This window comes from Trematomus bernacchii, unplaced genomic scaffold, assembly GCF_902827165.1.
Source record: "Trematomus bernacchii unplaced genomic scaffold, fTreBer1.1, whole genome shotgun sequence".
Classification (NCBI taxonomy): Eukaryota; Metazoa; Chordata; class Actinopteri; order Perciformes; family Nototheniidae; genus Trematomus; species Trematomus bernacchii.
Window position 1 is genome coordinate 16,177,521 of NW_022987648.1, and position 27,850 is coordinate 16,205,370.

The window sequence follows — 27,850 nt, forward strand, 5'->3', positions numbered from 1 at the left end:
GTAAGAGAGAAGAATATATATTAATGTAATGAGCCTTTTTGAAGTCTATACAACATATGAATAAACATGATTAGATATGCATTCCCTTCGTCAGTAATGGCACTAAGCATTCTATACAGTATGTCTCTGTCTGCTGCAGGATGTTCCTGTGGTAAAGCCTGCATAAATAAGTTTACAATAACTTGCCCATACTCCATAATGAAAATAGTATGCATTCATGTTTTAGTGTTGAGTAAAGGTATATGCTCAAAGGTGAATCTGAGTGTATTCTAACTGAAAGGAAGTGCTGTACTTCCTGTCTGTCAATGTATTGATTTTCAGTAAGCAAGTATGGCTGTATTCTACCAGCGAACATAAGCCAGAATCTATTGATTTCTCATATCTGTCCATTGTACCTTTTATTGCTGTCCGTCAAAACATATTGGGTCAGTGTGTGTGTGTGTGTGTGTGTGTGTGTGTGTGTGTGTGTGTGTGTGTGTGTGTGTGTGTGTGTGTGTGTGAGCATACGTACGTTGTGTGTGTAAGCATACGTGTAAGTTGTGTAAGTAGAGTCACGACTGTATCCTAAAGGATCAGTTTCAGTGTGTCTACATGGGTGACAGATTACAAAGCTACATTGTCTTCTGACGGAAAGCAAAGATCTCTGCTGGAAATGTCACACGTCCTCCGGTGTTGATGTCTCAAATCTCTCATGTATATTGTGCACTGGTAGCGTCTGACAGTCTTAATACTAGTTTAAAAAATATCGCTGCTCCTTGAATGTTTACAAATGGGGGATAGTGGCCTTGTCCCTGTACGTCTCTTTCCATTTTTGTCTATCTCTCTCCCTTCTAGCTTGTTTTTTGGAGAGGCGGATCTTCTTATGAAGCTATACCTGTGACAAAGTGTTAGCCCGGTGTTTTCCATTTACGACTACATTGCTATGCTCGAGTGAGCTGGAGGCTGTCACTCAGGAGAGGAGAAATACCACACAAGGAAGTGACATAAACTCCCTGTGGAGTTAAATACAAAACAATGTCTCACCAACCCTTGTTCAATATTGCATTCAGCGATCAGTGTCTAGTGAGCGATGGAGATTGGCAAGGTACTTTACCGACTCCTCTGGCTTTTATTCTTCCCCTCTTCTCTTACATCTTCTGCTTTGCCTCTCTATTGTTCCCTTTCTGTTCTTTATACATTTGATTCTCTTCTGAAATAAAAAGCTGGAGCGATTGGGGTTATAGTTTGGGTTATTTGTAATATCATGACCCTTGTTAATAGTGGTTTACCTGTATTTGTTTTGGTTACGTAAAAGTACTTTTTTGCAAAACAAAGGGATTATTGCTCTAGTTCATCTTATGCTTGCACGCTCTGTAACTGCAGAGTAGCACCATTATTGTAATACTGAAGTTACTGAATCAAAAACGTTTATTACAAACAATCTATATATCTATTATCACCCAATTAATTTCCTAAGAATTGGTCATCATCCCTCCACGACATCTAAATTGACTATTGGTGAAAATGTTCCCTGTATTTTTATGTTATCTTGTATATGATTACCGCTTGGTTTCATTTATCTGTAATAGTTTGAAAGAGCTGACTTCTGGTTTATGAAGGAATGACTGAAATGTCCTACAGGAGTAATGAGCATTGAACGCAACACCTCTGACCAGTCCTCATCCTGACTGTACTCACCCTTGGGTGCAGTTGGAATGGCAGGGATGGCATTCATTGTTGTCTTCTGCGTACTTGAAGATGAAGCTGTTGGCACCTTGCAGGCCATCAGGACACTTTTCAACACAATTAGGACCATCTTTGAAATGGATGCATTTCACACAATGCTCTGGGCCCTATGGGAATTGAGAAGAAAAATACTTTTCAGGTAAACATACAAAATTATACAAGAAAAATATTTTTTTTTGTTTTGTACAAAAGTAAGTGGCATGGGTTATTCATAACTGTTAGAATTTCTTGCAAACTTGTTTATAAAAGGCAAATTTGGAACATTTAATTTATTTGCATCAGGTTTACTTATTGCCGTTAAGTCCAGCTTTCTCTCATATATGTTTAAGTTTAGATGTTTTAACAGTTTTTACTCTCAAGCTTTTATCCAAACTTCTTGAGTGTGGAAAGGATATACTTCATTGTACACTAAGGCAAAAAGGACAAATCTGTGGTGTCACACACTTGGGTGATGATAAACGTGTTGTGGTATCCTAAGTTTGTAATGTAAACTGATTGATGGGTATATTTCTACATCAATAACTTGCCAAGTGCAGGTTTCTAAGCAGCTTTACAGATTACAATGTTTATGTATCAGTGGAGTCTGGAGAGCGAAATAGAGATAACAGGGAAAAGAAGACAGAAGGTAAAAAGCAAGAAAAAAGAAGCACTGTAGAGTAATAAGAGAAAGTAAGGGAGGGAGAGAGAGAGGTTAAGGATGCTGAATAACACAGTGTAGAGGAGAGGCAGTAAGAGCGAGCGAGATATAGTGTGAATAAGAGAGAGAGAAGGGGGACGGGAGGGAGAGAGCAGACAAGACGCATAAAGCAGTGTGAGCGGAGCGGGCAGATAATAACCATCGCTCACAGCACACACAATGACCATAACAATCCGCCTAGAACAGGATTTATGGAGCTAATATAGGCGAGGGAGGAGGTAGGGGAGGAGAGGAGGAGAGGCAAAGAGCTCTCCCAGACACAGCGCGTATCATCAACAGGCCTGAAGAACATCTCATTGACAAACACATACACAAACCAGGGGTGGAAGAAAAAGCACGACTTATGTGAAAGTACCAGTGACACAATCTGAAAATACTCCATTTAAAGTAAAAGTCCTGCATCTAAAATGTAACTTTACAAATAATATTGGCAACATGTACTTGATTCAAAAGGTTAGGTACCGGGATAAATGTTTTACTGTGACTGAAATTATAATACAGGGCATTAATAGGTTAATACTGACGCATCATCATCATATATTGGATAAACATTCCATTGATTGATTGATTAATGCTGCAGGTAAAAGTACACACAATTAGTTTTGGTTTCAAAATGAAACTGAATCTGATAAACAAAATGAAACTGAATCTGATAAACAAAATGAAACTGAATCTGATAAACAAAATGAAACTGAATCTGATAAACAAAATGAAACTGAATTGGATCATGTCAGAGGATTGGAGTGGAAATGTATCGTTAGCGGAGCTGTTAACTCATCATACACTTGAAATTATAACTCAAATGTTAGAAGGGGCAGAATTTAGATAATCATTTTGTTTAAGAGTTCAGAAACAAAAAAGGCTATTTTTTTTTTTTATATATTAAAAGGTACTATTTCTATTTCCCTCTGAAATCTGGTGAAGTAGGATAAAGTAGGACAAAATGAAAATACTAGTATGTGGAAACAGAATCCGCAACAATGCATTTCGATCACAAGCACTTACAGCTGATTTCAAAATTGCACACACATTAGTTAACATATTCATTAACACACCCATCCACCCACCCACACACCCCCATCCCCACACCCACACCCACACAACAAGGGGCACTGGAGTTAAAAAATGTTATAGTGAAGGCAGATAATTATCCTTTGGCAAGTAGAGGAGTGTATATGAGTGCTTGTACATACATAACCAGAAGTAGCATCTGTGCATGGGCTTGCATTTACGCTAGTGTGTGTGACTGTGTGTGTGTGTATGAGTGAGTGTAGACTAATGCCTCTGCGTGCATTCTTTGTAGCTTGTGTTTGTGAGTGTGTGTGGACATGCATTCACCCTGGTTTAATTATGCAAATTGAAATTCTCACTGCTCTCACTGGCTTTAGCGTTGAGCCTGGCACTTCGCTTTTATGAGTGTCTTCCCACCCGTGGCTATTGGTGTGTGTCTGTGCGTGTGTGATTATCCAATAGTACCATCACATCAGCAAGCTAAATTATGTGACAGAGCAAACAAACAGTGTTTGGTCCAGCGGGGCACTGGGACATCCAAAAAGTGACAGGAAGGCACAGCGTCACAACCAAAGTACCCTGCTGTACATTTAAATTGGTCTGCTTGTGTGTTTGTGTGTAATGTTGTTGGAAGTGTGTGTGTAAATTGATATTTCTATCTATTCTGTTCTTTATTCCTTCCCTTTTATGCATAGTATTTCCGGAGGATTGGCAATTCATCTTTATGGTGTCAGAGCTTATAGTCAAGACTTTTTAACAGGCAACCATAAAAGGCTTCTCAACGCAAGTACATCAGGAATGATTTATAATATTTTACGATGATATAATGCACAGACCAAGTTTTCTTGCTCTCTATTTCTGCTGGTGTACGGAAAAAATACTCCCACACTTCACCACAAAATAATTGTATGCATTAATGATGATTTGGGGGGATACAAGGAGTAGAAGAGAGAGGAGGATGAGAGAAAACTGTTGGAAACATTGGAAAGAGATGGATGTGGTGGGACATATGAACATGACAATTCAAATCATAGGTCATACAAATACAGATGCACTTCTATCTAATTAGATATTATAAGATTCACTATCAAAGCAAAATAATGTGACTGCATGCAAGTGTTTGTATCAGCTAAAACATTTCTGTTTGCAGAACATAATTTGACTTAAAGGTGGGGTAGGTAATTTTGGAGAAACCAGCTTGAGTGCGCTAGAATTTGAAAATACATCCGGAAAAAATCTGCCACTTCCTTACAGAGCCCCTCCTCCAACACACACGAACGCGCACATGACCAATGAGGGCACGAGATAAGTTTGTGCACAGATAGAAGGCTGACAGGCAGGTAGGCCATCCAGTTATTTTAGCCGGGCCGGCTAAAATGATTGGTCGTGCTTTTTACAGTACTACGGCTTCCACAGATGAATTTCTTTTATGGATTTTTTGTCAAAGCACTTAAGATATTCATTGCTATCGGGATGTTAAGAGCATTCCATGGAATATAACAAAAAGTGTATCTCGAGCCGGTTTCTCAAACTTACCTACCCCACCTTTAATAGACAGAAATTTTATTATTGGGGAATCTTGTGTGTGTGTTTGTGCTGGAGCCGCTTTATCCAAAACAGCACTCCGGTTAGAGAGTTGACACAGAGACAGGAAGTACAGTCTTTGGACTTTATATTAGCTTGGTGCTGGTCCTCAATACAGAACACATCATCTCTGATGTAGAATCACATACAGGATGTCAAATGGGGATGATGAGGATGAAGATAATGTAGTGAATAATAATGATGGAATGTAGAGTAGAGAATGGTTTCTGCAAAATAACACAGAAATAGAAATAAGGCTCATATTACAATGATTACAATAACTAACCAGACTCTGGTTATTAATAATAAGCAACAGCAACACTAATTGTTGCTAAAACATATCAGACACATTGCAAACTCATTGCAAACACATACATAGCTAATAAAGGCTAAGTTAGCATCTCATCCACACACTGTATCACTGAATAGCTTAACTTAGCTAACTAGCTAGCATTAGCTTCATTTCTGAACAACATAGTGCAAAAACGGGACATTAATAGACTTATTAACACACTGACTTAGCAGGACATTATGCATACTTCTTATAACATTCCTAAGATTAAACATCTGCAGCTTACATTCTTCACGAACGCATTCTCTGTGACGATGATAATATGCATATGACGATGCGACCGCAATAATGTCCTGACATGAACGCATGGATGTATAATAAGAACTGGATACAGCCGCAGCGTCGGTGGCGGGGTCTCGTTCTTTCCTATGAGAGCTGCTCATTGGCGCATGAAGGCAAAATGGCCCAACTTTTCAGAGCAGAAGAACCCGTATGTGCAATCACAGAGCATGCGCCCCTTAAGCCCCGCCGCCCGAGCGCCCACTCTCGGCTCACTAGCATGAATAGAGAACCGCAGTGACGCGTCCTAAAACCTGGAAGTAAGTTAGCATTTTTACCACTTCCGGTTCCTTCGACAAAAAGCAATGCAATTTCTCCATAGGATTTTCGAAAATAGCTCGAAATAAGGTCTGTGTTTGACACAAATTGAAGAGACAGATCACGTTTTGTTCTATGACATTAAATACATCAGCAGTGACCCCACTGGTGATTTTTGAAGAGTTTACGTGTCTGAAAAACGATGGTTGTTAACATGTGGCTGAATAGGACTACAGAAGTTGTCGAGGCCGTTTTACGTCATTACACCGAACACGTAAACACTCCCGCTAAGTTTGTTTGCCCTGTTCTGCTTGAAAGCAAGTACCTGCGCTCTTGCAAACTGTTAAAACAAACGCTTCAACTTGTACAATTTTGAATCTGTAGTTTTGAATATGGATCTTAAGTTGGCGTGACGTTGAAGCAGCGACTCTGCTGTAGTTCCTTTATAGCATAACGTTAGCATTTTGCTTCTGGCGACTAGATTTATGATTAGAAAATTATAAAAGTAGGGTAGACATGTGGATATTATCCGGCTGAACAAAACGTGATCCGTCTCTTAAATGTGTGTCAACCACAGACCTTATTTCGAGCTATTTTCCAAAATCCTATGGAGAAATTGCATTGGTTTTTGACGAAGGAACCGGAAGGAGTTTACTTCCGGGTTTTAGGACGAGTCACTGCGGTTCTCTATGGAGAGAGAAAATAAATCTAGATTCGGCTTTTAGTGCATTTTACAACTTTAAGGACTTCATGATTCTAATAAGGGCTATACAAGTGTTCATACTGGGTAGTTTATTTAGTTTAAAAAAAATGATCCGCTGATTTACAGACGTCTCTTTCCCCATGTTAGTCAATGGGAAAAAGTATTTCTGGGCCGGCGCACTTCCTGGGGGCTTGCATGAACGCACATGTGTAAACAGAGCGAGGACCCGCAGCTGCGCTACTTTAGCTGTCCCTAAATGTGCATGATTACAATATAAATAATATAACGCAGATTAAGGAAACAGCCGCCCCCAGAATAGCATAACTATTATGTAAACAGAATAAATTCCCCAAGGCGCAGCAGAAGTCCCTAGATCAGCATCGTCGTCCGGTAGAGCTGGTAGCTGCACAAGGCGTGCCACAGGTCGCAGGTATGTCTTGTCCCCGACTTGAACCTCAGCCGACCGGATGCATCCATCAGCACTGGCATTCAGCTTGACGACCCTCCCCACTGGCCAGTGGGTACGTGGAAGCTGAGGATCAACTATCATCACAACAGTACCTTGGAGAAGACCATCAGTGTGCTGCTGCCACTTCTGGCGGACTTGAAGGGATGGCAAGTAGCTTCTGATGAACTGCACCCAGAAGTGGTCAACCATCATTTGACAACGGCGCCACCGCCTCTTGCTGAGGGTGTCTGTAGCATAGGATACTTGTGGCAGGGAGGCATCCCGCCGCCCCATCAGCAACATGTTTGGCGTCACAGGATCTGGATCTGCGAGGTCTGATGACACATAGCCTAAGGGTTTGGCATTTAAGATACCTTCCACTTCGACTAAAAAGGTGAGGAGGACTTCTCCCTGGAGAGACAGAGTTCCGATCACCACTTGTAGAGCCTTCTTGACCGATTGTATGTCGCGCTCCCAGGTACCACCGAAGTGGGGAGATGCTGGAGGGTTAAAGTGAAACTTGATCTGTTTCTTGGCAAGTTCCTCTTGCAGTTGGGGCATCATTCCAGCAAACGCCTCCTCAAGCTCCCTAGCTGCTCCCCGGAAGTTTGTACCCTGATCTGAGAGAATCTCGAAGGGGGTGCCTTGCCGAGTGATGAATCGCCTCAAGGCCAAGAGGAAAGCATCTGCATCGATGCTATTAAGCAGATCTAGGTGGACACAGTGAGTGGTGAGACATTTAAAGATGACTCCCCACCGTTTCTCACTACGCCGCCCTACCTTGACAGTATATGGCCCAAAGCAGTCGACCCCGGTAGAGAAGAATGGAGGCTTGAGGAGCCGCAAACGGGCAGAAGGCAAGTCGGCCATAATCGGTATCACCGGCTTCCTTTTCCACTTCCTGCATCCAGTGCAAGTCCTCTGATGATGCTTGACGGCCTGTCTCCCACGCAGGACCCAGTACTGGTGCCTAGTCTCAGCAAAGACCCTGTCGGGCCCTGGATGGAGCAAGCGCTCGTCCATATCTTTAATGAGGAGTTTTGTGACTGCATGGCTGGGATCGAGAACAGGAGGATTTCAGCGTCAGATCACGCAGGTCAGACTGAGGCAAGGAAGGGTCAGTCGCCGCCCCGTGAATGAACTGCTTGGTGGCCTCGACCAAGTCTGTCCATGTGTCAAACTGTGTGACGTCTGGTGTTGGAGGTGCTGAACTGGTTCGCGTTAGGCCGCAGAAGGTACCTTATTTGTGCTCGTCAGTATCTTCGGGCTCTGTGGGGGCAGGAAGCGACGGCCATTAGTCAGGCAGGCCACATAGGAATGTTGGACCTTGAATCCACCAATTTGGTGCCGCCAGCTCAGCTACTGTCTTGCCACAGGTGAGGTCATCGGCTGGATTATTGGCTGTGTCAACGTACCGCCAGGTGTGCTCGGCTGTCAAATCCTGAATCTCAGAGACCCTGGTTCCCACGAAAACTTTGAACCTGCATGACTCTGACGTCAGCCAGGTCAGGACTGTGGTGGAATCAGTCCAGAGATAGGTCTGGGTGATGTTTAAGGTGAGCTCTCGATGGATAAGAGAGGATACCTGAGCTCCTGTCAACGCTGCACATAGTTCCAACCTTGGCATCAACTGCTGGCGCTTCGGGGCTACCGTAGACCTTGCCATAACAAATGACACATGGACTTTGTCACCAACCTTCGTTGCGAGGTAAGCTACCGAACCATATGCCTGTTTGGAGGCGTCACAGAAGATGTGCAGAGTGTAGTCTGTGGCTTCAGTTGCAGCCTCCAGTGGCGTGTCGGTTCGTGGCAGGGTGATGTCTGCCAGCCTGGAGAGTTCCCTCTACCAGATGGACCAAGCCTGAACGATGTCAAGAGGAAGGTTTGTGTCATCCCAGCTCCTCTTCTTCGCCCACAACTTCTGAACAAGTACTTTGGCCCTCGTAGTGTAGGGAATAATGACTCCGAGAGGGTCATATTGCCGGGCAAGCACCTTGTATATGTGGCGCATAGTGGGAGTCGCGTTCTCCATCGACCTTGACCGGTAGCCAAGTCGATCAATTGGACAGTGCCACAGCAAGCCCAGAGCTGGCTCTTGAGGGTCAGCGCTCTTCTCTGCTAGCCATAGCTCCGTACTCTCTGACCTGGCAGTGGATGGGAGACAACAGCAGTGATATTGCTTGCCCACTGCCGTATCTCAAAACCCCCTGAGGCTAGTCATTGATGCATCTTGTCCACAAGGAGCTTGGCAGACTCAGGTGTTGAAAGGCTCTGAAGACAATTGTCCACGTAGAACGACTGCTCCACTGACTGTAGTACGTCCTCATTTCCCTCTGCGTTGTCTTTTACGTGCTTTTGCAGCGCAAACGTTGCGCAGCAGGGGCTGCTTGTTGTGCCGAATGGCAAGACCTGCCATTGGTACATATCAGGTTTCTCCAGACGCACCTCAGCAGTGGCCGGTCCTCAGGCAGGAGACGAACCTGATGGAACATTGCTCGTATGTCCCCACTGATAGCGACAGCATACTGCCAGAACCGCAGGAGTACGCCGAGAAGGGATGGTTCAAGTGTTGGACCAGGAAGGAGTTGCTCATTAAGTGAGAGACCACGGTAAGTAAAGGAACAGTCGAAGACTAGACGATTCTTGCCATTGTGATGGACGAGGTGATGGGGGATGAACCAGGATTTGTGGGACTTATCCACTTCTTCTGTAGAAAGCTTGGTAACACACCCTCCATCGATGAGCTTTTGGATCTCTGCTTTGTGAACTTTGGCCTTAGCTGGGTCTTTAATGAGTCTGCACTCTGTGCTGCGAAGCATTGGCATACTTGTTTCAGGAGTGGCCTTTAAGGGTGGAGCGTCCCTGACACGGGGAAGAGGTGTAGCATACCTTAGTGTGTCGCCCACCTTCACCCTCTCAGTGCGGGCTTCCAGGATACTGACGGCTTCCTGGTCCAATCAGGACCGTACTGCTAACCTTTCACTGGAACCTGAAGTGCCCAGCCGAGTGCTGTATTGATGGCTGTGGGTCCACCTTTGGGGCCGACCCTGACTGGCTCCCTGGCTGTGATCAGGTGGGTGCAATCCGAGCCAATTAGCAGTAGCGGATGAACCTTACTAAAGTTCTTCAGCGGAAGCCCCTTCAAGTGGCGATAACGCTTCTGGAGTGCTGTCACAGGGTAGGACTGCTCTGATAAGGCTATCTGACCCGCTGTAAAGGCACCCGTAATGAGATGCTGCTTAGGAGGCTGTGTCAGAGAGGCCACATGGAAGTCAACAGACTCACCAGTGAGGCTGGCCACATCTTGGCGGATGGTCTGCAGGAAGAGAGACTCAGCTTCACCTTTGAGTCCCAGGTGTTGAACTGCAGCTGGCAGTATCATTGTTCGTTCAGCTTCATCGTCCAGGATCGCGTAGGTGTTAAGAGACTTGTCCCCATGGCTGATGATGACTGGCACCACCTTGAGGTAGACCTTCCCTCCTTGCTTGGAGTTGGAGAGCACAGCACAATTATTTAGCGTGATGAGGTAGACACGTGGACTTGGCTTAGCAACACAATGGAGAACTCTGAGGTGGATTTCCTGGCACTCACTGTATGCTTTCTTCAAGTTACAAGCTTCTTGCCGGTGGTTGGTGCGACCGCAGTTACGACAACGTTTGCCGTCTACTATCCATTTTTCAACTTTCTCCAGAGAGCACTGGATGATGTTTGAACACTGTGACAGGTAATGCTCATCACTCTTACAGAAGAGACACATCCTCTTGAATTTCTGCTGCTTGGCCTCTGGCCGAGTCGTCTCTGAAGGATGACGGTTTTCAGCTTCAGACTTGTCAGAGCCATGGTAAACTGAGACCTGATGGTTGCGAGGCCTTGGTGCATGAAATTGCTTGTATCTTTTAGGGGGCTGTGTACCTTCACGCCGATGGCGCTGTGCCATCCTTTCGGACAGTCGTTGAGTCAATTCTCTCTCGCTGTCACGCACCAATTTAGGCAGTTTAGATACTGGGACTGGCTGTCTAGGAGGTAGGGGAGCATTTGACCCGTACAGTGAATGCTGTGGTTGAATGGAATACTGGACTGGCAGGGCTGGTACAGACTGATGCATTAAAGGACCAGGGGTGGAAGGCACTAGTTGATAGGCTGGCTGAGACGATGGGCTAGGCTGCAGTTGGTACGCCGGTTGTAGATGGCCCTGCTGGTACTGCGGCGATTGGTACGCCGGTTGTAGATGGCCCTGCTGGTACTGCGGCGGTTGGTACGCCGGTTGTAGATGGCCCTGCTGGTACTGCGGTGGTTGGCACGCCGGTTGTAGATGGCCCGCCGGTTGATATGCGTACTGTGCCGGAAGGACAGGTAGAGACTGATACGCTGTCTGCTGGGGGACAGCAGACTGTGTATAAGGTGAGAGCGCTACAGACCAGTTGGGTGGCCCGTAGGAAGATTGCTGAGGCATAACAACTGGATGTTGGGCCACTGGTTGTTGTGCAGCTGGTAGCTGGTGAGCCGGGTACAGCGCTGGTGCGTAATGTGGTTGATATGGTGGTTGGACAGGTGCGGCCGGAACATATTGATTTGCTGCGGATGCCGTTGTCATAGACTGATATGGGATTTGTATTGCCTCCTGCATGCTGCCAGATGTGGTTGCCACAGGAGGAGGCACAGGCTGGTATGGCTGGTGAGCAGGCTGGTACCTTGTAGTTGTTGGCAGTTGTTGGCCAACGTGACCTGTTGCTTGCATCCCTTGGACGATAGGTGCCGACATGACCGTGCTTGTAGCCAGAAGTGCTGTTGGCTTAGAAACAGCTCCAAACAACCGTGCAGATGTGACTGTTGGTGGTAGAGACTGAGTCAATATGCTTCTCTCCTGCTTCTGACTCGGCATGAAGGCTGGGAGGTCTTGAGACTGGAATGTCGCTGTAGTCGTGCACAGCAGTGTTGTCGTTGGCAGCTTATCCTGATGCTTGGTGGCTGGTCCCAGCTGGATGGATAATGGCTGCTGCTGCAAGATGCGGTTATCTGCTTGTGAGTCCAACCAGTGTGAGTGGGTTGGAGATGGATGTGACGAGAGGGGGCCATATCCGTTCTCACTGAGGCTGTATTCTGTTGATTGATGACTGTGGCAGCTCTGCTCTGAGGGAGATGGCAGTTGAGGCATCACACACATATTCTGCAGGTCAGGAATGTTGCTAGCATAAGGTGCCATGTCCCACAAATGTGCCTTATTTGCTGCTCCTGGCAAGGAGTAAGAGGGAGGGCGTCCAATTGCAGTGTGTAGCTGGTCACTCTCAGCTGCTAACCCGGTTTGCAGGCTAAGTGACATATTGGAGGGGGGTAGGATTAGGCAAGAGAGACTGTGGTAAACTGGCCTTATAGCCTTGCAGGTGTGTTGGAAGATGTCGCTGTCTTCCTCCATGAGCTCCAATCGTAGCTGCTGCTGTTTCCTGTGCATCCATGGCGCTGTCGTGGGTGAAGCTATCCGGCTCGAAGGACCAATATTGGGGAATCTTGTGTGTGTTGTGATGTTTGTGCTGGAGCCGCTTTATCCACATACAGGATGTCAAATGGGGATGATGAGGATGAAGATAATGTAGTGAATAATAATGATGGAATGTAGAGTAGAGAATGGTTTCTGCAAAATAACACAGAAATAGAAATAAGGCTCATATTACAATGATTATAATAACTTACCAGACTCTGGTTATTAATAATAAGCAACAGCAACACTAATTGTTGCTAAAACATATCAGACACATTGCAAACACATACATAGCTAATAAAGGCTAAGTTAGCATCTCATCCACACACTGTATCACTGAATAGCTTAACTTAGCTAACTAGCTAGCATTAGCTTAATTTCTGAACAACATGGCAGCAAAAACGGGACATTAATAGACTTATTAACACACTGGCTTAGCAGGACATTATGCATACTTCTTATAACATTCCTAACATTAAAGATCTGCATATATGCTTACATTCTTCACAAACACATTCTCTGTGACGATGATAATATGCATATGACGATGCGACCGCAATAATGTCCTGACATGAACGCACATGTGTAAACCATGCCCCCACGCAGTGCGCCGGACTCTGTGCCCAATATTCGTTGTGTCCAAACGGCGGTACTGCAACTTCCGTATCAGTCCGTGACGTCACCCGGCCCAAAAATACTTTTTCCCATTGACTAACATGGGAAAAGTATGGAAGCCTGTTTGCGCCACAGGAAAAAAAAAATCAAAATCCTGTAAGTCAATATATTGATTTAGCTATCTCAATATATTGACTCACTATCTCAATATATTGACTTAGCTATCTCAATATATTGACTTACTATCTCAATATATTGACTTAGCTATCTCAATATATTGACTTAGCGATCTCAATATATTAACTTACTATCTCAATATATTGAGTTATATATATATTTTTTTATTGAAACAATTATGTCAAATACAGAATAAGGCACATAGACATCAATGTTCATATAAGTGGTACAACTTCATATTAAGGTACACAAATTCACCATCAACTAGTTGTTAATTAACATGCATATTAGCAGTATATTGGCTCTTTATTAGTCATTACAAAACACTTATTAATGCCTTATTCTACATAGAATAGCTAAGTCAATATATTGATTTTTTTTTTCTCCTGTGGCGCAAACAGGTTTCCATAGAAAGAGACGTCTGTAAATCATCATCATTAAAGTTGTAAAATGCACTAAAAGCCGAATCTAGATTTATTTTCTCTCTCCATTCATTCTAGTGAGCCGAGAGTGGGAGCTCGGGGGGCGGGGCTTAAGGGGCGCATGCTCTATGACTGCACATACGGGTTCTTCTGCTCTGACAGCCAGGCATGACGGGTAATCTGTGACGTTTCGCTCTCTCAAAAGTTGGGCCATTTTGCCTTCATGCACCAATGAGCAGCTCTCATAGGAAAGAACGAGACCCCGCCTCCGACGCTGTATCCAGTTCTTATTATAGAGAGGCGAAGTCCCTCCCCTTCCGGGGGATCTCCATGGGACCTTATTTCGGAAAAAGTATTGAAGTCAATGGAGAGAGAAAGATTATCTTTCGATCCCGTTTGAATTGTGCTATGAATTACACATATGATGTTTGTCAATTTAAAAGATAATTTTGCAAGTCAAAAAAATAAAAATGTGTCGTAAAACTGTGAAGTACCACATTTTTTTGTGTGAAACGCTCAATGAACTACATCTCTGGTCTCGCACACGTCACCAACACCAAGATGGCCGTCACGTTGGCACATTTCACCTCTTTCTTTCAGAATGAGGCGAAAAGTATTAAAAGAGGTGAAAATCACTACAAGTCTGGTCATGTTGAGAGCTGTACATACACAAAAGGGGAGTTAGTCGGTTCCGTAAGAGCCAGCATGCGGGACCGGCTTTACAAGGTTTCGGTGAGTAACACGAGTGTAATGTGTAACATAAATGACATCACTTACGCAACTCTGGGATTTGTAGTCTTTCTAGTTGCGTATTTTTCATAGTCTTATATTTCAACAGTTTTACGACAAACTGTGACTTTTTTGACATGGAAATGATTTTTTAAGATTGACAAACATCATATGTGTAATTCGTGGCACAATTCAAACGGGATCGAAAGATAATCTTTCTCTCTCCATTGACTTCAATACATAATTTTTCCGAAATAAGGTCCCATGGGGCGGATGTAGAAGGGCGGGACTTCGCCTCTCTATACATCCATGGTGTAAACAGAGCGAGGACCTGCAGCTGCGCTACTTTAGCTGTCCCTAAATGTGCCTGATTAAAATATAAATAATATAGCGCAGATTAAGGAAACATTTCCGAGATGTGAAGAACACGGACCAACATTCGACATATTCGACTTAAAACCGTTTCTCTACACACAGACCTTCAATGGTAGGCTATATTATCAATGATATCAAAGTGAAGAAGAGACTCTGCAGAATGCTTTTGTTCTGCATTGTTGACCCTTGGTCTTTTATACACCTTTCATATACAGGTGAAGATATATTCTGCCTACGTTCAGACATCCAACAAATAAGTGCGTTGGGGTGGAGTCAGATGACAATTACTATAGATTTAGAGATCCTAAATGAGCTTTAACCATTAGGAAGGGCAACAGGTTGAAATGCCTATTGTCAAATGACGCTATTCTCTAATATTTCATTAAAGGAACAGTATCAAATGTACTTGCCTGAGATAAATTGATGGATCAGTGATCAACAACAGCAACTGTTCTACCATCATCACCTATTCTGTCCTCGACATAGCCAGTATTCATAGCAATAGTCCTATCCCCAATCTCTCTCTGCAGAGGGCATTAGGCCTATCAAATCACTGTGTGTAAGCTGTAATGTAATTGCTATGGGCTCTGTGGCCATAACATGATTGCTGTAATCCATTTGTGGCGCAACAGGTTACCCTGGGACATTTCCATTATAAACAGCTTGTCATGTCACACACATACAATGACACACTCACAGGCTGAGATGCTGCATGATGTTGTACAGTACTTGAACATGTTAATTACAGGTTGCTGAAATAAGGACAAATTGAAACAACTGTTGAATTGAACGTATTAAGTCACACAGAACCTTTAGAATAGACTTTTGAAAAAATAAAAACATTATGAATGTGAACTTAACTTCAATTGTCAAAGTCAAAGTCAACTTTAATGTCAATTTTTCTGTGTGTTTGTACAGACAGAGAGATCGAAATAACATTTCCAACAATCCGAACACAAAATACAATAATACAAATATACATAAATATGTATAAATATGTATATACATTGTATTGTATTTGTGCTAATTACCAAAAATACAAAATACAATAAGAAAAATATACAAATATGTATAAATATGTATAAATATGTATATCCATTGTATTGTATTTGTGCTAATTAACTTGCTGAGATATCAAATATATAACTGTTCAAGTCATTACAAAGTACTTCTATCACCTTTTTTGCTAAAGGTATCTTTTCGTTTTGTTAAATCTTTACACCCACCTTCTTATCACATGTCTAAAAAGTCAGGTGCAGAGTGACATATCGAGATATCAGCCAAGATAATCACAACATCAAATCCCCTCTAACATCAACAACAGGCGCACACAACTTAATTTGGCTTTTGCCTCCTATGTTTTCACACTCATACACATTACACACACACACACAAGTTGTTTTGGAAATCAACCAACTTCTAAACTGCATTAGGCATTCATTGAACTATCTGACAGAGTGTGATGGGACACAGAAGACAGAACATCGCCCTTCTGGCTTGCATCTGTCGCAAATCATCCCTCTATCAAACAGAGAGATGCGATTTTAAGAGAAAGCGCGGGGTCAGGGGGCTCGTGTGGCTGTGGGTGTAGTGTGCAGGAGATGCAGACAGAGATGAAGGTCAGGGATTTTTTTTTTTTCTCCGCTCTGGCATTTTTCTTATGTACAGCTGCGCCCAAACAATCTTTCAAAGAGCATGCAGTATTCTAAGAGCTTGTGAAATGCAAAAAGTGTCAGGGAGAAAAAACATCCTTTTGGAATAAAAAAAAAGAAAGACTGTTCATTTAAAATAAAAACAGATGTATATAGAGTCACACGTGTTGATGTTTTAATTCATTCCCGCAAAATAATGCTGATCTTAGCTTAAACAATCAGTTTTACCTTTGACACGGAACATGACACATAATCAATAGCACAGCTGAAAGGCACAGTTTGACTGCTAATACAATAATTAATCATAGTCTCAGATGACCACAGGGAATGTCTGCAGCTCCAAGTCATTTGCTTTGTGGTGAGTGAAGCACTGCTCTGGCCTTGAATGGTTTTCCTTTAGAGGATCAACACTGAAAACAACAGTTTAGCCCATTCAGCTGATTCGGCTTTTAGTTAGTTCAATGTGTTGATGGTTTTGCTCTTTTTATGGCATGCGTTGACATTTAGAAAAATACAGGATATACATAGCCCTCTTGTCTGAATTTTTTTTTAACCTTGTATTAACTTTTTGCTGTCACATTATAACTTATATTTACCTTGGCTCATGGCTTTTAGCTCTGAAAAAAATGAGCCTGCAGGTTATCTTTAAAAAAAGGAATAGTTCCATGATTTATCTTTGATTAACAGATAAAAACAAACCCAAACCAACTGCTCCAACAACTACATTACTGTCACACATGAGATAAAATACTGTGTCGGTATCTGCCTTACTTTTAGGGTCTAAAGGAGCAAACTTACCGGACCGTTGCAGGTCAAAGAATCATCGTCAGCTTGCTCACACTGGGCGTCACACTCCACACACACTGACCCATTGGCATACTCTCGGATATCCCTGAGAGACAGGAAGACAGGGAAGGAGGGAGGGATTAGGAGGGTGAGAAATAGAGTGATACAGGGGAGAGAGACAAGAAATGATTTGTGAAATAGAACAATAACAAGGCTTTGTGTCCTCAGAAGATATAGCAGAATATACTACAGTAAAAGTGAAGGGTGGTTGAAAATAATCTAAATGCAATGCAGCACAGAGCGAAAAACAAGTAGGCCTACATTTTGTTATATTTTGACTGAATCACAATATTTGTATTATATAGTCTGTATATTTAGTGGAATCGCCTCCTGGACAACTTGTGCAAAAGACAGAACAAATCAATGTCAGTACATTTTTTTATTTCCCAGAGTGCTCTCTTTTAAGAGCTTTCTTTGTAAATAAATAAGAACTAAATGAAGTTCAGGATGTCATTTCCAGAGCAAAGAAGACAGATGGATGGACTGAGAGGGAAAGAATAATTATTCAAAATGATTAGACGTGTCTGTTTCCATCTGTTGTGTGAGCATCATATCCCACAATGTTTACCTTATAATTAAAGGTTGGCAAATGTGGTCATTAAAGGCAGTCTCGCACGCTCAGATGCACACACATACATCCCTGATGCATCCAGCATTGTAGCTAATTAGCTAACTGTAACAATGATACCATCAGGCAGGGGGTCAATGCAGTTGAAAGGTGCAGTACATGTAAGGGCTTTCAAAACTCAATTAAATTCAATTTATGAAATCCCATTATAATAGTAAAACACCAGAGTCTGCTCCAAAAGTCATTACATCTGACCACAGTGTGGCTGAGATGGCACTCGCCTTTGTCGCAGGATAAGGAGAATGACGTTTGGGTACTTATTTTTTGGTCAATGACGGAAAACAGAATGTTCCATCTAGCAATAGAAAAAGAATTGCCATTGGTGCAGTGGGAGCTAAAACAAATTAGTATTAATTATGCTTCATGTGGCCTTCATAAAACCTTCCAGGAGGCCGGAGAGGTGAGCCTTTGTCTGGGTCTGTGCCGGTTGAAATAATAAAGGCTGCAGTGTAGCTTGATGTTATCACTGACACTTAATACTCAAACGCTATTCCATGATTTTCTCCTGTCTTCTGCTTTTCTGCCTCTGTTAAGGCACACAAATACAGCATCACATTTGTAGTTAAAGGTGGGGTAGGTAATTCACTTCAGAAACACTTTTTGTTATATTCCATGGAATGCTCTTAACATCCCGATAGCAATGAATATATTTAATGCTTTGACAATAAATACATAAAGAAATGTCATCTGTGGAAGCCGTAGTACTGTAAAAAGCACGACCAATCATTTTAGCCGGCCCGGCTAAAGTAACTGGATGGCCTGCCTGCCTGTCAGCCTTCCATCTGTGCACAAACTTATCTCGTGCCCTCATTGGTCATGTGCATGTTCGTGTGTGTTGGACGAGGGGCTCTGTAAGGAAGTCTGAAGGAAGGGGCAGATTTTTTTCGGCTGCGTAGTTTCAAATTCGAGCACACTCAAGCTGGTTTCTCCATTCTTACCTACCCTACCTTTAATAATATAGCATTTTATGGATTTCATACAAAAACAAAATATTGCATTTCAAATGGCTTTGTTCATACAAACTAAGAAAAACAATATGTCTGGCATTTTGAACAGTAAAATCCATATTGTTTGAGGTCTAAGGCAATGCAAGCTCCTTGTTGCTTTTTTGCTCGCAGATAGTGTTGTGCAAAAACATGTTAAATAAACCACTAAGGTTGAATTAGGACAATATTAACCTTTAGTTCACTAAATTAATAAAGGGGCATCCTTGTGGTTTTAGTACTCTGCAATTATTAAACTCAAGTACCTTTATTCTCCTTGCTAATCATTTGCCACACTTTTACTGCCAAACCAATCCACATGGGAATAAAGGCGAACTTGAACTGTTGGGCAACATAACATTTTGATTAAACCAGCGATAGATTTGGACTAAAAATAAGGCACACACAGCGATGAAATATGATTTGAGTTGAAAGCTTGACCTATGACACACATGTGGCAATGTTTTCATTCAGTGAAGCTTTATATTGGACAGATGAGGTACAGGTTGTATTGGTTACGCTGGCGGTGTGGGGGGTGCTGACGTGCAGGTGGACAGGTAGGCAGGGCGTGGCCCCGTGCGCAAGCAGTGACTGTGACACGCAGTGACACGCCTAGCCCCCCTGCCCTAACAGCCCCTTCTGGTCCTCCTCATTCCTCTCCACTGTGGCCACCATTAGCATTTGATCAAATACAGACTTAAAAACATCTAGTTCCAGCAGTTCTGCAGGGCAAACAAATCCTAAAATGTTATTAATGAAACTCTCCAGGTAGCAGATCCAGTCATTGCATTTTTTTTAGAAAAGGATTACATCAAGTTCCTTTTATAGTCAAGGGCCCCCTATTGTTTTGAATCTCTACAGGGGTGCCTTTTAAACCAAGAATCACCACCACGTCTTCTAATTTGTTCTTTTCACCCCGCGGCTCTTAAATATTATAAACAGAACAATTACTGCAGGATTTGAAAGCTGAAACAAAGAGCCTAGGGGTGTTTTTGAACCGGAATTTAAGTTTTGATGTAGTGCAGCAGGTTTTTTTTAACAAATCAGAATTATTGGAAAATTCCACCACTCCTATTCTATAATTATGTGGAGTTAAGCATGTTTAAAAAAGTGTCCTTGACCAGACAACTAAGACCAATATAAGAAAGCATTATCTATCAAACTAGGGAAACTGGAACAACCTATAGTGTTTATTATTATGTATGCTTATCACTTTAGATCTTATGTCTTAATGACGTTTAAACAAATATTTCATCTAAAATAGTCTATTCAAGCAGAGTTTTTCTATAACTAGATACCATTTAAACTTTTGATCAACATTTCAATTGATTTTACTGTAAAACATTTGCAGCACAGAGCCATGAACCTTTTTCTGTTAAAGATCAGCATACAATTCAGAATTAATATTTAAGACGAACCTTTGAAGTATCCATTGTAAAGCCCTTTGTTAGATTTTCAAAAAAGCTGCCTTTTAAGTGATTTCATCTGAGGATTACGGTAAGTGATCAGCACTTAATATATGTGATTACTTAATTCAAGGAAAAAATTAAAGATTTGTTAGTGCACTGAAAGGTAATTTGATAAAAGCCAAATTCATACTGCTTCCTCCACAGACAATGAACCAGCAACACTTCAATCCAAGATCCACCTGCCTCAGTGTGCTGATTATAACCAAAAAGCACTTAAACTAAATGTTTTCTTGACTGGCAGTGAGTTTCTGAGCTGAAAAGTACATGTTTGATTGGGTTTTCTTGCAGCAAAAGCCGATTAGATTTCCTCTTGGCAGTGACACAATGCTACATGTTCTGGGTGAGATGAAGTACACACAGTTTGCTCCAACCACGTCCATCACTCACTGGTTGCAAAAGACACTTTACTTTATTTTGCAACAACTGCAAGGTTTGTAATTGAAAATGCATTGTGTTGCAGAGGGACAGGGAGGAAAGGCGGTGGACATGTTGATCTATAAGGTTATTTATTTTTGAATTGACCTATGGTGTTATGTTGAGAGTTGCAGTGATATTACAGCTACTCATATTGAGTCTCTAAAAGTGTTTACTGAAAGGTATGTCTGCTTGTATCAATCCAAGGTGAGCTGAAGTTTTTTTTAAATTGTACAGTAGTCAGACAGACCTGAAATAAACCAGACTGTGCACTGAAGAACTTGGCAATTCTGTCACCACAGAAAAGAACAACTTTTGTCATTCAGTTTGAACAATTGCAGAAAAAGCACAATGAAAGCTTGCAGTGTGGTGTGCTTTATTTTGTGAGTATCACTAAGATGAAGTAATGCACAAGCTGAAGGTTGCATTAAGTGTGGGTGAACCTAACATGTTATTAGTACTTGAGGACAAACACAAGAACATACATGTTAATATAACAATAAGGGGTGTATGTGTATATGCACACTGTAACTCACCCTTCATAAAGGTTGCAGTTTTTCACACAGGTTCGTCCACGGCTGAAGAATCTGCAGGCGAGGCACTGATCTGGGCCAGGACCCCAACAGCCGGCGTCAGAACACAGCGGGTTACACACCATGCGCTCCTTAGCTGCTCAATGCAGACATAAGCACAAAGAAACCAGTGTAAAAACAAAGAAATTACATCCATGTAGAAGCAGTTGTGCATTGCTGACTCGGTGCAGATGCAGAGAGTAAACCCTCATTTGGCTCCAATTAGCCAGATATAAAATCATCCAAAATAGTCACATTATTTATGAAGAAGAACAGGGCTAGATGAAATAAAGCATGCAATTTGCGAGGGTTTATTTTCGCATTAAATATCTCTGCCTCTAGAGAGCAGCTCCTAATTTGCGGTGGTCTATAAAAGGTGTGTTTTTCTGGGTACGACTCTCCTTAACAATGGCAGGGATAATTGCAGAAAGACGGAGTAATAGGTGTAGGGCTCAACGACTTGCCGACGGATGATGCTTTTTTTATGCAGTGAATAACAAATTGTCAAACGATATGTATCCAGCTGTCCCAAATAATTACCCTCATGGGTGAACTTAAAGAAGACCAAGTTCCTGAAACAAAATGCTCTCATTTGATCGCCGAAACAGTTACACTTTTCAAAACATTAATGAGCCAATGTGAGCAAACTGTATATTCTGTGTAGAATCTATGCAAAGTGTGTGTGAAGGACTGTGTGATATGGCTCACTGTGGAGATAGCCATGAAGTACACTTCATTATACAAATGCTAAGTTAACAGTGACAAAGCACTATTGGAAACTAGCAAGCACCTGCAGCTGCCATGCAGAACATTTTATTTAACTTGGACTTATAGAAAGGAAGCTGAAAATCTATTTATAACCTCATTTAAAGGCTTTCATTTAAAACACAGCCTTAACAGCTCTTACTCTTTTTTGTTGTTGTCAAAAGGCTTAAATATATTGAATATTATAAATTCAATTTGATTAGTCCAATGACATCAGTATCTGCTTTCAACAACCAAATCCATAGCACCACATATAGAGAACAAATAACCTTTTGCAAAGTCATGTGAAGCTTTTGATTTACAAAAAGACAAGCATTAAAAGTGCCCACTCACAGCGAACATCCTATGCTGCTCTCGCTGTTTCTGCCTCACAGTTTCTCATATAGTTCCAACTACCAACAGACTCCATTACAACAGGCCATTACATTTCCGCTTTGTGTCTGGATCTCTTATCTCTCCCTTTCTCTCTCTCACCCGTTCCCTTTCAGCTCCGTTTCCACAAAGGTTGCTACATCTGAGAGCATTACAGTGACAAAATGAGTGTTCAAGTAACGTGGTGACAGCACTGCACATACAGTACACTCAGAACTTTTACCATCCCATCTACGTCTCACATTATTTCCCACTAGTCGGGATTTTCAAAACATCCTCTCTTCTCTTCTCTTCTCTTCTCTTCTCTCCCTCTTCTCTTCTCTTCTCTTCTCTTCTTCTCTTCTCTTCTCTTCTCTTCTCTTCTCTTCCTCTTCTCTTCCTCTTCTCTTCTCTTCTCTTCCTCTTCTCTTCTCTTCTCTTCTCTTCTCTTCTCTTCTCTTCTCTCTCTTCTCTCTCTTCTCTCTCTCCTCTCCTCTCCTCTCCTCTCCTCTCCTCTCCTCTCCTCTCCTCTCCTCTCCTCTCCTCTCCTCTCCTCTCCTCTCCTCTCCTCTCCTCCTCTCCTCTCCTCCTCTCCTCCTCTCCTCCTCTCCTCCTCTCCTCCCCTCCTCCCCTCTCCTCTCCTCTCCTCTCCTCTCCTCTCCTCTCCTCTCCTCTCCTCTCCTCTCCATCTTTGAATAGATGGATAAAAAAAAGCTGTTTTCAAGGTCCTGGACACATGTGAGCAAGGGGCCATGCCTCAGAGTCAGCAATAGCCATGTTTAGAATAATTAAAAAAAGGGAGACAAAAAGATTCAGAGACATGGAGAAAAAAGTGTTTCTTAGAGAGCAGAAGATGAAAGCGTTGCCTTCAACAAGAGAACAAGAAAACACCTCAGCCTCCAGCACTCTAGGTAAACTGACCAGGGAGAAGAAAGAAGAGGAGATGGGTGATGAAAAAAAGTGAATAAACAAGGGAAGAGGAAGCGTTGGATGGCTTTTTTAGGAAACAGCAGCTGCAAGATCAAAAGAATACCAACTTCAGATGTTGCTGACATGGTTGGAAAACAACAGCCCATGAGGCTTGTGCTGTCAGGTGCCTTTAACGGTCTCAGGGGAGACAACTGGATAACATGATATGATGATGATGTATCTCGCTTTCACTAAAGAGTGTATGCTACCGTGGAAATGATCCTTGATCCTATGCAACATGCAGTTGGGAGCGTTTTGAACTACATGGTATACACTAAAATGGTAGGTTTCTTCAACTACATTTTGCATAAAATTACGAAACTGCAAGATTGCGGCTCCTGTATACTTGATATTTTGGTAACACTTTTGCAGTAGGATATTTTATATATACAGTCAAATGTATGGAGTGACCATTACAATCGTTCACCTAAGGGATGCAATCGATACAATCCCTGCTAGAGCATGTTGCCAAAATGTGCTCATGTGATCACACCTTTTATTTTGAAAGTGAACTACATTGGTTTTCATCAGAAGAGAAATGGTCTACATAAGAGTAAATGCTATTATGCCACTTGTTGTGATTAGACCTCTGCTACGTTTGAAGCAACTAAGGACAAAGGTGTAACTTGTCCTACCCCAAAACATGTGTATGTAAAGGAGAGGAAGGGAGATGTAACTTAAGAGAAGTCTGAACACAGATAAACCAAATCATCCATGTGGCTTTTTTATGAATATGTAGTGCATCCTTTGAGACAATACAAATAAAGGTGAGTGTCTTATTTGCACGACCAAACCAACATGTACTCAATAACACTATTGGTTCTACTGATAAAACCTCAAGCTTGACAAAAAAAGTATTTTTTCTGTCAAAAACTTTTTAGTTCACTTTCCCCGACCTGTCAAATTATGCTAAATGATCAGTGAAGATCATTTCTAAAACAGGGTGATTTTCATTTAAAGTAGGCAGACTTAAGGAGAGCGCCCTGTCAAAACAGAACATCATTTTCAGATGATCAGATCCAAAGCTGTCAGCAGAAATACTCAACTCTAGTTATTAAGTCTACAGCCAGACGTGTTTGGTCTTGTTGGGTGAGCAAAGATTTGACTTATTTGACAACAAATATCAATTAAACTAAACTATCAACTCAAGCTCTTAAAACTTTTGGAAGAGTGTTGAAACCTCTTCAACCTCACAGCATCAATGCATTGGATTATTTTCAGTTGACCTCTCGCTGGATGCATGAGGCTATCACACCAAGTGAACAGTTTTGTAATCCTGATGTCACTGTCTATTGCCAGATAAGTTTTCACAAGGGTGATTGAGTTTATGGCCCATTGATGGAAGTATTGCAATATTGATTTATTTTCAGTATTGAACTTGGACTCTATGGTGACATTGCTGGAAACATGCTGTATTCAATTAAGTAACGTAGTTCTGCATATGGAAGCCTAACATTATTTGGATGTGCCTGTCAAGAGGCTATGCAACTGCTGGGGGTCATTATGCAGTTTATCAAAAGTACAAAGTTTAATTAAGCCACCTTAAGGAGAAATGTATGCCTGATCAGAAGACTTTTCAGAAGTTGTGCTTTGCACTGCAACGCACAACCATTTTATTTAAATCTGGATTATGTGTCCATCAGACAATCTGAAGCAGGTGGATTCTTTTCCTGAAATATTGTAACTTAATTTACATTTCAACTTTGTGCAAAAAAGGCAGAAATATTTTATTTTTCACTTACCAACTGTAAATAGGGTGTTGTGCAAAATCAAACAGGACTTACATCTTAATGATTGCAACTTTTTGTATGATTATACATGAAATACATGAAACTATTCTAAACGCAATAGCACATAGAATTAGCATATAGAAAGTACAACTGTATACAACTGTTATCCCTGTTTTCAGGTCTCTCCATTTACCTACATAATTCTACATCACATCGACATACACTGAATAAATGGCCACAGGCAGTCTTCTCCTCTGTCTCTGCCCCATAAGGGTGTGAGACCTGCCCTTTTCCAGTCCCCTGCCAAGCTCAGTCAAGTGTTGACACACACACACACACACACACACGCACACACACGCACGCATGCACGCACAAACGAAGGCACTCACATATGCACACACACACACCCACACACCCTGATGCACACATGCAGAGCCATGTCAAGGAGAGCAGTGTGTGACTCTTGAGTCTCGCCCAAGTCTTCAAAGTCACTGAAGAGAAAGAGTGTGTGCCCAACACTGAGGAACTGCCCACGGGAACCGCGAAAAGGGGCCAACTCAATAATGCAAATACTGGCTCATTAATGAACACTATACATAAATGAATAATGTCTTAACACTTGTGGCAGTGATATAATGAAATATCTTCCAGTTTTAGAAACACATTCTTTTTCAGAACTACACGTATTTAGCTAATTATCTTTCTTTTCTGAATGCTTCTGTTGGGAATTATTCCTATTGCGTAATATTTGTTATTGAGTTGTCTTTAGAAATAAGTTAGATAATAGTGTCCACTCTTCCGACAGACATAAAGTAATAGAAATAACAAGTTTGTTTCTGCTATTATATGTTCAGTGCCCATGCTGCATTCTGAAGGAGCAGAGTGAAGTTATAAAAAGAAAAAGGATTTCCTCAACCAGAAAACAGTATATCAAAGAGCCTTAGCAGAAATGGGAGCTTTTACTTTCCTTGAAAACCATTGATTTGGAGCATCGATGTAATGGTCAGAGAGTTGTCTAAAGTTGCATTTGAGTCAGGTTAACAATCCTAAATTCTGTCAAACCATTAGTGTCTGACTCTGCTGCTACAGCATATATCTCAAACAGAAAGCAATAAAACAGTCAAACAAAAAACACAAAAGTGTTCTCAATGGTGCCTGCGGCTTCACAACTGATGTTAAAAGCAAGACTAGAACACAAAGAATACATCACAGATTAGAGAAGTGATTTCACATTTTATCAACTTCTTTAGGGTTTTAGAGTGTAAGACTCAGAGGGACAAAAATGGGAAGGTGAAATAATATTTGAGATCAGTGAAGATTTCAGGCAGGATTGGGTAAAAAAACTAACTGGGCTGGTGAACAAGATTACGTGTCAGACAAGTCACAGTGGCTCCATTCTTGGAAATGTGGCTTTTTTTTATCCTGGGAGCACAACAACAGGTGTGTTTTCCTAAATGTACTGTGATGATTCCTGTGTTTGTCATCTACATATATTCACTAGTTACAGCCTCGGGCTAACGTGTCTGATACAGGAGTCATTTGCATTATTAAATATAAGCTTCCCTCCAGATTAAAGTAAACGATGAGATATGTCATGTTGGTGTTTTTAATAACCACAGATGCTTTGCATGTCTTTTAGGGATGGGACGAGATGAGTTAATAATTAGGAAGAGTGGGCTATGTGTTACAATAGAACAAAATGTTAAAGAAATGCTACTACTTTGTACGTCAGACAGTGTAGAATCACCATTGCAGTTAAATCATATCAGGGTATATGCAGGAATCCTGAAGTCCAATGTAATACCTTTTAAGACCTTTTTTAAGACCCTTTCCATACATTTTAAGACCTCATCGCCACTTCGAGTTTTAACCGGTTACTTGGAGACACACTTTAGCTCACATTTACTATATACAGTATGGATTGTCCTTCCTCCTTATCTTCCAACCATTTGGACGCAAACTTGCATTTCTCCATAACGATGTTAAAACAACCGGCGTAAACGGACCTTCGCGCGCTATCGAGCAGTGAGCGTGCGATGTCCTGTTTAGATGACGTCAAATCCAACGGGATGCCATAAATAAACTACACATAATCACACTACACACCTACGCAATGATTACATTCAGGCACACTGTAGAATACAACCTCTTTGGACAATTTATATACTTATTGAAAACAAGCTACAAAATGTAATACCTTGGAAAATGCTGTTTAATACTTTTTAATAGCCTTCATTTTCGCTAAATTGATTTATCAACTTTTAATACTTTTTAAGACCCCCGTGGCATATGTGTTTTAGGAAATCAAAGCAAATTGATTAATCTCCACTTGCTACAGGTTCACTTCTTTGATGTGTGGGATGGTTTCGGTATGAACTTACAGCACTTCTGTGGGCTTTGGTTGTTGCGGATCAGAACCTTCTGGTTTTCAGCACGGAACAGTCTGGTCCAGTTCACGGTGCTGTAGTAGCAAAGCTGGCTGTTCTCTGCGATGTGGACATTCCCAGCGCTGATCTCTCTCAGGGACTGCAGCTGCAGAGACGTGATGCCCTGCTGCTTCAACACCAGCAGGGAGATCCCACTGAGAGGGAAGAATGGGTGGGGGGAGGGGGGGAGGGGA

At 41.9% G+C, this 27,850-nt stretch overlaps 2 protein-coding genes across 3 annotated transcripts in view; both read right to left on the reverse strand.

Moving 5' to 3' along the window:
• LOC117485672 (receptor tyrosine-protein kinase erbB-4-like) overlaps positions 1–27,850 on the reverse strand; it is a 304,065-nt gene that overhangs the window by 53,821 nt on the left and 222,394 nt on the right. For both annotated transcript variants that reach the window (XM_034134304.1, XM_034134302.1), the window contains exons 12-15: positions 27,612–27,811; positions 21,380–21,512; positions 17,302–17,395; positions 1,678–1,832 (exon numbers count right to left, since the gene is read on the reverse strand). In XM_034134304.1, the coding sequence (XP_033990195.1) occupies positions 1,678–1,832; positions 17,302–17,395; positions 21,380–21,512; positions 27,612–27,811 (582 nt within the window). The remainder of the gene's footprint in view (positions 1–1,677; positions 1,833–17,301; positions 17,396–21,379; positions 21,513–27,611; positions 27,812–27,850) is intronic.
• On the reverse strand, positions 9,954–12,605 carry LOC117485673 (COPII coat assembly protein sec16-like). Its single transcript, XM_034134305.1, has one exon. The coding sequence runs from the start codon at positions 12,504–12,506 to the stop codon at positions 10,029–10,031; it is 2,478 nt and encodes an 825-aa protein (XP_033990196.1). The 5' UTR covers positions 12,507–12,605; the 3' UTR covers positions 9,954–10,028.

Bases quoted from the DNA above. Each gene is read 5' to 3' on its own strand.
- LOC117485673 (XM_034134305.1), bottom strand. From the start codon at position 12,506: ATGCACAGGAAACAGCAGCAGCTACGATTGGAGCTCATGGAGGAAGAC.